This window comes from Arachis ipaensis, chromosome B6 (genome assembly GCF_059453495.1).
Source record: "Arachis ipaensis isolate K30076 ecotype BB chromosome B6, ASM5945349v1, whole genome shotgun sequence".
Lineage (NCBI taxonomy): Eukaryota > Viridiplantae > Streptophyta > Magnoliopsida > Fabales > Fabaceae > Arachis > Arachis ipaensis.
Window position 1 is genome coordinate 11,915,024 of NC_142441.1, and position 10,059 is coordinate 11,925,082.

The 10,059-nt window shown below is 35.7% G+C and overlaps 2 protein-coding genes and 1 pseudogene across 2 annotated transcripts; 2 read left to right on the forward strand and 1 right to left on the reverse strand.

The window, feature by feature from the left end:
• The first annotated feature begins 271 nt into the window (after positions 1-271).
• Positions 272-2,218, forward strand: LOC107646547 (uncharacterized). Its single transcript, XM_016350728.2, has one exon. It carries the CDS (start codon positions 272-274, stop codon positions 2,216-2,218), a length of 1,947 nt encoding a protein of 648 aa, XP_016206214.2.
• A 2,413-nt stretch (positions 2,219-4,631) lies between these two features.
• LOC107646546 (protein FAR1-RELATED SEQUENCE 5-like) lies at positions 4,632-6,764 on the reverse strand (annotated as a pseudogene).
• A 2,444-nt stretch (positions 6,765-9,208) lies between these two features.
• LOC110263155 (uncharacterized) lies at positions 9,209-10,059 on the forward strand. Its single transcript, XM_088490276.1, has 2 exons — positions 9,209-9,342; positions 9,478-10,059. Exon 2 carries the CDS (start codon positions 9,488-9,490, stop codon positions 9,875-9,877), a length of 390 nt encoding a protein of 129 aa, XP_088346402.1. The 5' UTR covers positions 9,209-9,342; positions 9,478-9,487; the 3' UTR covers positions 9,878-10,059.

Sequence of the window (10,059 nt, forward strand, 5' to 3'; positions counted from 1 at the left end):
CTCTATGTATCTTTCAATTTCATTGTTTCTCTTTTTGATATTTTCAATTGCAAATTTTAATTCAAACAATTATAGTTTAGGTATTAATCTATTTTTTATTCTCTTCATGAATTTATATATTTTATTTTATTCTCAATTTAGTGATCCTTATTATTTATTTGTTTATCTTTCGTTCTATTCTATTATATGTAATTAGATTGCATATAAATTTTTAAAGTGAATTGATCAATTTATTAATTTAGAATATATATTTTTATTTTTAGAAATAGTAATGGAAAAATATTTCAAAAGAAAGCTACCACTAGAATCTGAAGTCACTCCATTAGTCTCTTCTAATAAAAAGTTCTTAGAACTCAATGTGGAAAGTCTGGTAGCTGATCCTGGACAACGACCCAAAATTTCAAATTATGATCCAAATGACAGAGATGAAGTTAGACGAGCTTATTTGCAAAAAGGTCCTTGTCAACCAAGAGAACATGATTTTCCACAAACATATTTTGGAACTTTTCTCCGTAGATTTAATGCTGATTGGTTTGATGAATTTGGCAATTGGTTGGAATATAGTATTTCAAAAAATGTTGTATTTTGTCTCTGTTGCTATCTTATGAAACCTGATGGTGCGAGTGGTGATGCTTTTGTAAAAGAGGGCTTTTCAAATTGGAAAAAGAAGGAGCGATTACAAACACATGTTGGAAATCATGATAGTGCTCATAATCAAGCTCGAAGAAAATGCGAAGCACTCATGAAGCAAAAGCAACATATTGAAGTTGTTTTTCAAAAGCATTCAGACCAAGCTAAAAGAGATTACCGAACTCACTTAACAGCAACAATTGAGTGCATTAGGTTCTTATTGCGACAAGGATTGGCCTTTCGTGGTGATGATGAATCGCACAATTCAAATAATCAAGGTAATTTTTTGGAGCTTCTTGACTTTCTTGCTCAACATAATACAGAGATTGATCGTGTTTTCAAAAATGCTCGTGGAAATCTTAAGCTAGTAGCACCTAAAATTCAAAAAGATATTGTTAGAGCTGCTGCAAGTGAAACTACTAAAGTTATTATTGATGATCTTGGAGATGATTTATTTGCTATTTTAGTTGATGAAGCTCGAGACATTTCTGTTAAAGAGCAAATGGCTGTTTGTTTGCGGTATGTGAACAAAGAAGGGATTGTAATGGAGCGATTTCTTGGCCTTGTCCATGTTTCTAGCACAAATGCGTTGTCGTTAAAAGTAGCTTTGGAATCTTTATTAACAAAGCATAACTTAAGTTTAGCAAGAATACGTGGACAAGGTTACGATGGAGCTACTAATATGCAGGGAGAATTTAATGGCTTAAAATGTTTGATCTTGAAAGAAAATACTTGTGCTTTTTATGTTCATTGTTTTGCTCACCAACTTCAATTAGCACTTGTGGTTGTTGCAAAGAAACAGGTCGAAATTGCACTACTTTTTAATTTGCTTGCTAGTTTGTGCAATATTGTTGGAGCTTCTTGTAAACGTAAAGACATGCTTCGTGAAAGTCAAATGCAAAAGACAATTGTTGCATTACAAAATGGAGATGTTTCTAGTGGGCGTGGCTTAAATCAAGAAACAACATTAAAAAGGGCAGGTGATACTCGATGGGGCTCACATTATGGTACAATACTTAGCTTGATTTCTATTTTTTCTTCCGTGGTAGAAGTTCTTAAAGTTATTGAGGAAGATGGAAATAATCCTGAACAAAGAGCTGAAGTATGCCAATTATTGAATCATATTCAATCTTTTGAATTTGTATTCAATTTACATTTGATGAAAAGTATATTAGGAGTTACTAATGAGTTGTCTCAAGCTCTACAAAGAAGTGATCAAGACATTATAAATGCTATGATATTGGTTAAAGTGTCCAAGCAACGATTGCAAAGTATAAGAGACGATGGTTGGTCCTCTTTGCTCAACGAAGTTTTACTATTTTGTGATAGTCACAATATTCTTGCTCCAAATATGAATGATATATTTGTAACACAAGGAAGATCAAGGCACAAAATCCAAAAGGTCTCAAACTTGCATCATTTTCAAGTTGAATTATTTTATCAAATGATTGATAGACAACTTCAAGAGCTTAACAATCGTTTTACAGAGGTAAATACCGAGCTACTTCTTTGTATAGCTTATTTGAATCCAAGTGACTCATTTTTTGCATTTGATAAGGAGAAGTTGCTTCGTTTAGCTGAATTTTAAACACATGAATTCTCTTCTACTCAACTTTTGGCACTTGATAGTCAACTTGAGAATTTTATATTGGATATACGTCTTGATGATCAATTCTCAAATATAAATGGAATCAGTGGACTATCTCAAAAGTTAGTTGAGACAAAAAAGCATATTATTTATCCATTGGTATTTCTTCTGTTGAAATTAGCTTTGATTCTACCTGTGACAACAGCATCAGTTGAGAGAATATTTTCTGCTATGAATATCATAAAGAGTCGACTTCGTAATCGAATGGGAGATGAGTGGTTGAATGATTGTTTGGTTACATATATAGAAAGAGAGACATTCAATCAAGTTGATAATGAAACAATTATTCAACATTTTTAAAATATGAAAACAAGAAGAGAAGTACCTTCAAGATTTGAAGCGAAGAAAGTTAGCAGCTAATGTAATTTTTGGTTTTTTTTTGTATTCGAATAATTAATGTGCACTTTTATATTTTTAAATTTAAATTAATATATATTTTGATAATAATGTGTATTATTTTTGCCCCCTAACCATAAATTTTCTGAGTCCGTCACTGGTAGTGTCCCTACTTAATTCACTATATCTGTTGATTTTATAATTCCTTAATGAGCTTCATATGCTTAATATAAATTATAACAATTTTTATTTTTTTTTGCAAGAGATGATTGTGGGTTTTGGGTGACTACATGGATGAGTTGCATGTTCAAATGGTTGGATGACTCATGTAATTATAAACTTGCAGTCTTGCTTTCGTGAACTATGTTTACAATATACTTTTGTTACAGTGATTATTTTTTAATTTTCAATATCAGGTAACAATAATCTACAATGTTACGGATGCCAGATGAACACATCATCAAAACGTTCAACTTTTGAAATCCCGGGAAGTACTACATGACTCAAAGTCATGCTGTAGTCAAATAGCTGAAAAGAGAGAAAGATTGGCTAATGTTAAAGGAAATGTCCCTTGGGTTTCAGCTAACCTATTGGCTTCACATAGATTGTAACTAGTTTTACGGTATATGTAAAAAAAATTCCATCAGTATCTAAGATCAACATCTTCAAACTAGATTTGTTCCTAATACTCGAAACTATGATATGATCAAATATAAATGTGTTTATGTTTATGTTTTTGCCAATATATAACAGATTCATGACATAGAACGAATCATCTAAAACGAAACAGAAAATACTCGCTAGAATTTAAAACTGCTTTCATACACAGGGCGCCATATCTTATCCAAAAAAATTCGGAACACGATTGGAAAGTCAAAATAACAAAAGAGATTTACACCGTCAAACTAACGAAAGAGATTTACACTGTTCGAAGAACCAGATAACCATCAACGGAAAATTCAACCCTAGAGACTACGAAATTAACCATTCAATCTAATCATTTGGTTGGTAAATCAAATGCACTAAGTAGGAAAAAAATCCATTAACACAATTCTAATTGATCCACTGTATTGCATATTCACAATGGTACGAACTCCTAAACCCAAATACAACCACAGTTAACTGCAACTAAAATACAGCAATGTAAGCAAAACACATACATATTATTGAACATAATTTTCATCCTAATGGACATAATACAATGTTGTCTGGTACACCATGCTCCGTTCACAGTTACCTAAATTACTACAAATTAAAACTCTGCAAAACCAACCAATGGCAAATACATTGCAGTCAGTTAATCAGGATAAATCATCCTTATAAAACTAAAAATTTGCATTGCACTAAATTCATTAGACTAATTCTTCCAATTGGTCAACGTATCTTATGCATCGACGCGAACAATGTCATGTACGATCCTTGTTTGTTTCCATAAGGCATTGACGACGGTAACAGATCTTGGACATCGTTCTGCACATGTGGTGTGTCACATTTTTCATCCATGACATCATTATCGCATTCATAGTTTGTGAATGAATGTCCTTTGTCCTGCTGTGAGTCCTTCACCTGGTGATGACATGATTATCGCAAAACACAAACCATAATCATGCATAAAAGTATAATGGTCATTCATCACAAAGTGGTTAAAAGGAGTTTAACGCAACACACCTGTTTTAAGGAGTAGAGGTTTTTGTTGAAAAATCCATTCATGGACGCGATGTCAATGGATTCACTGCTTTCATGGAGGCTCCGCTGTTTAATATTTGTTTTTTTTTTAAACAAGAAGAAGGAGATCTGCATTAATTTACCCAGCTCATGTCACAGAAATTAGAGGTTTAGATTCAAAAAAATTACCTAATCAAACGTGTTGTCGTTACCCTTCCGGTTCCTTATACCCGTCACCGTAAATTTTCTTGATCCACCCTTTTTAAAAGGCTGCGTAAACAGAGGAATACATTCACATAGTTTAATGCTTTTGAAAGGGACACCCACCGAAGAAGATTTCCCCAGCATCAGCTTAGTTAGAATAAACAAATCGTACCTTGGTCTTAGGTCCTGAATGGTCTTCGGACTTAACTGAAAATGACCTCGAAGAATTAGAAAACCTTTCTGGACTAAAACCTAAGTCCTTGGCTGATGCATTGCCGTCTGATCGCTCGCAAGGGTTACCTTGCACACTATGCTACATCAGATTTGGACAACGCTTGTAGTAATGACCGTACTTGTGGCAATTAGAGCATGCTCTCTTCTTCCTCCAAGAAGACCTCTTGGAAGGGGCTCCTTTGCTTTTGATAACAAAGGAATCGTTGATGCCTTCCACGTTAACATTAGGAGTTGACTTGCCTTGTTTGCGTGACTGCAAGTGGATAACTAACTTCACAAGTTCAGACTGGACTTCGTTAAAGTCTGCAAGGTCCTTGCAAGCAATATCACACAGCTTGTTGCAATTCGATGCCAATGCTCCAACTCGAAACTTTAAGACCCTTTCAACGTCATCATTCACAGGCATTTATGTGCTAATAAATTCGTTCTTTGCATTCTTTGTCCACCTTTTGTAGATCAATGAATCTGGAAACTCAAGGATGTTTTTGAACTTCATGGCACAGAAAACATGACTACGGGGAATACCACGTGATTCAAACAACTTGCACGAGTCACACTGAACTCTACCTTGTCCAAGGTTGTGCTTAATACCTTGATATTCAAAGCCCCTGCCCTCTGAATCTCATTACGAATTTTCTTAAAAATGTTTTGAGTGAAATAACATGATGCAGATCTTTCATATACCTCCAACAAGGTAATCATCACTGGCTCAGAGCACTGAGACTCAAAGTCAGCTATTAATTCATTGTTTCTATACTCCTTTAAGGCCCTATCCAGGTTATGCATGAAGTCAATGAGGGTGTTCCTGTGATTAATATAAAATCTGATGAGAGAATTTATACCTTCACATTGTGACGTCGTTCTTATGTAACCGAAAAACTTATCCCGAAGAAAACAATGGGACCACATCGCACGAGTTTCGTACGTCTTTTCCATCCAGGTACTCCCAACAAGGTTGTGCTTATCCAAAATGGCTACCCATCTCCGATCAAAGTCTATGTGGTCGTTATTGTCATATATAAGACCCTTAAAATCGCGTAGAAAATTTGGATTCTTTATATTTTCACATGCATTTCTCTGAAGATGCCATTCGCATAACCAATGGGTAGCATCAGGAAGAACATTCTTGATTGCATCTCGCATGGCAAGGTCTCTGTCATTTATTACTGCTTTAGGACTTTTTCCACCTATCGCTTCAACAAACGTTTCCAACAACCACTTATACGTTTCTGTGGTTTCGTCGGATAGTAGGCCAGAGCCGAAGATAACAGTCTGCCCATGATGATTGCATCCGGAGAAAATGACCAAAAGTTTGTTGTATTTATTCTTCTTGTACGTTGAATCAAAGGCAACAATATCTCCAAAGCAGTGATAGTCGATAATTGACTGCCCATCTGCCCAAAAAATATGCTCGAGCCCTTCGTCACTAGTGAATATATACTTCCCAAAGAACAGCAGATCGTTGTTTGACTTGCCAATCAAATAGTTTATTGCTGCATTGGCATCCCCATTTTTAAGTTTTGACCGACGATAACGATCAATGTGGTTGTACAAATCTTTGCATGTGAAGCCAGCATGACGATATCCACCCTTCTGGAACGCAATATATCCCATAATATGGCACGTGTTGACACCAAAATTATGAAGATTTTTCACTTGGACTTTATCAGTAACAGTGAGACGACAATAGGCCGGAACCAGATGCGCAAATTGGGGGGGGGGGCGTCAGATCGTGGTTGTGAGATTCCACAAAACATAATACCTTCCATCTACCGCAGTCGTAGTCAAGCTTTACCCTAAGCTGAGCTAGACACTTGGTTCGCGTTAGTGACCTTGCCTCCCTTGATCTATCATCCAGATCAAGATACCTCATATTCCTCCAGCCCTCCTTATTGCAAACAATTTGCTTGCTAATGATTCTACTTTGATTATCCCTAACCACGTCATCCTTCCTCATTACAAATCCATGCCAACAAGCATAAGCGTTATAAAATTGGCAAGCCTCATCCTCTGTCCTAGACTCCAGGTTCCAAATATCCTCCACCATTAAATCCGCTATTCTTTTTACACCACAATCTTATTCACGCTTGCTAGTAGAATCCAGCGAATTCACATCGTCGTCTTCAGCATCATCTTCTGCATTCAGTTAATAATCGAAATCATCACCCAAATCATTATCAGAATCATTCTTAACATCATCCTCGTTTCTGGACATAATTTTACCCCTGCCAAAATCCAAGCGGGTGACCAAAATGTGAATAAACAGAACCAATGGCAACAACTACAGGAAGCTAACCTAAGCTGCATGTAAAATTACCCGAACCAAACCCAATTAAACTAACCCAATTGTTTACGACCCCAGTATAAGGTTTTAATTTCAATGCCCCAAACCTAGCCACAGCATAGAACTGTATAATGTTACTTAATTTCCAAATTCTAGAATAGCAACCCAACACCCTAAACAGAGAACCGTTGAAAAGGCATAGACTATCATCAAAATTAAACTAATCTGGATTAACAAAAAAACTTAATCGGACATACCTTGATGACAACCAAAGGTTGAGCTTGAACGGTTAAAAAATGAACTCCTGGAGAGAAGTGACCTTACCTAATCCGCTGCACCAAATTAGAAGCCAGCAGAAAAATGGGGATGGTAAACCAGCTTCCACCAGCCACAGTTTCATCACAAGCAGAAGTTCAGCTACAAATTTCTCTACTGGAGCCACATCAGGTTAGCATTCGCCCTCTCCCCAGTTGACGTCGATGCCTAGTCGACGGAATCAGAGTACCAGTTCTGACTCCTGTTACTCGAAGGAGATCATGCTTGCTAAATGGACGCTGGGTTGATTAATCTGTGGTATAACATACAACGAAGGCAAAAAAAACGAAACAGGGTTGGGTAGTGGGTATTATGGATAACAAATTTCACTGCTGGAGCCACATCAGGTTAGCATTCGCCCTCTTCTCAGTTGACGTCGATGCCTATCCGACGGAACCAGAGTACCAGTTCCGACTCCTGTAACTCGAAAGAGATAATGCTTGCTAAACGGACCTTGGCTTCATTAACGAAGGCCAGATAACGAAAAAGGACTGGGTACTATGGAGGCTATGCGTTTTCCAAGTTCTGAGAGATACATGTTGAATTTCAGGAAGGGATGGAGGGTATTTAAAAAAAAAAAAACAATTTAGAGATTAGAAATTATAATTGCAAATGTTCCCCAATACACTATAAAGTATGTATATACACTAGCTAATGTAGTATGTTTATGGTATAGATTCATTAAAAGTTTTTGCTATAACCAATGAATGAATTAATGAAAGGTTGAAAACTTTACTTGATTAATGGCTGTGATGATGACACCTAAGTAAGGGTAATTTACCCACAAAATTGGCATGGATTTGGAAGAAATCACCATAAATAAAGTATGTTATTAGATTATTAGACTAAAGAAATTAAATTAAAAGAATTGAATTAATAACTAAATGATGATAAAAAAAAAATAATAAATTGTGGAGATACAATATTTCTCTAATCGATATTAAAGTAATTGGCTAAAGTATCGGCCTTTTTATCCATGTGTCATCTTTTTTGAAATTCAATACCAAAATATTATTCTTTTGAAATTTAATAAAACTATGAGAATCACCTTATTAACTATATGCTTATTTTCTTCTAGATGTTATACATGTATTGAAGGCTGAATTAAAGCAAAGCCTTCAACTACATTTGAGTGACGGAAGAAAATAAAGTGTTCAAAATTTGGAAGAAATTGCAAAATACATGGCCACGTAAGAGTGTTTAAGCTTGCAATTAATGTGTAGGAATGTATGCATATTAGTTTGAGTTGGTTGCACCTATCCAAGTTACGCCCCTTCGTGATTGGCAAGAAACTAAAAATCCAATAGAAGCTAAGCTAAGTGAGCTCAAATCGCTTATCTAACTCTCATATTGCGTGCTGCTAGTAGTAGTAGTACTGTATGTAGTAGCATTCAAAACACGCTTCCATTTGCTTATGTTGCTTGAATTGCTCGTATTTCCAATTCACAAAACCAATCATAACACGTCGATCTTCATCAATGTCAAACTCGTTTTGTTTTGTTTTATTTGTATAATAATATAAGTAATGTACATCTATCGATCACTCGGATTTCGTTAAATACTAAACTGCTGTTGTCACTTGTGTGCAAAGATTGGTTCTACAATTTAATTTATTGGAACACGCCAAGGGTTGTGCTTGTGCCTTAAGACTTACAAAACTACATAACAGTCATTTTCGTGCATGCAATAATCTCAAGCAGTAGAATTTTAACATTGAAAAATGCTAATCTACTCTAAATCCTAAATTATGAACTGTCAATTTCAAGTTCCAAATCATAACATCTAAATTCTAAACCCGAATCAATCAATCTGAACAAAATCTAATACTGGGATTTGGGAAGCACAAAAGACACGTGATGAAAGGGATTTATCCAACAATCCACGTGGTAAAGTGGTAACCAATATTTAAGACAGACACCCTATAAAAAAAAAAGGACTTGTTTTTGTTTCTATGTTAGCCTGTGTGGCGGCGCACCAAAAGCAAGCAAGCAAAGCGAAGCAACAACAACAACAAACACAAATTAAGGTTCGTGGAATTTCCACATAGTACAGACCCCCTTTCTCTCTTTTTCTTTGATATAAATGGCACTCACTTTGAGAACATGAAAACATAGCTTAAGCCAATTAAGTAACATAACATTTTTATTTTGTTCTGTCTTAGTTTCAGAGCCATGAACATGAAGCATAGTGATGAGAGGCATATGAATAATGTGATGATGAGCGGCATTAACCCTTTGTTTAGGACAGAATCTTTTGGCCATTACAACACTTACCCTGATGAACAGAGAGAGAAGAGGCAACTTTACCTGAGAAGCTACCAATTCTGCCGCAAGAAGAACCTCAGTGATAGAATCAAAGGGTCTTTGGTGCGTGTCAAGAAGGTGGTGTGCCTCAGGCTTAGGTCTGCTAAGAAGTTTAGGAAGTTGGTTTTCTCAAGAATCAGAATCAAATGCGGTTTCTATTATCGTAGGAAGAGATCCTCTCGTCTTCTCAGTAATTTCCACCACACCCGAAGCACCACCACAGTTCATGATTCTTCATCATCTTCCTGTTTGTGGTAGCTATTCATCATCATCATCATCATCACAAACTTCATTCTACTATGCCACCTGTTTAACTATTATTTCATCAGTTTTCTTGTAAGATTCTATCTATCAGTCCTTAGCTATATTGTACAAATTATTATTATTTATAAATTTTTATTAATCTTACAATGAGGGTACGATATATTATCCCTTGATAC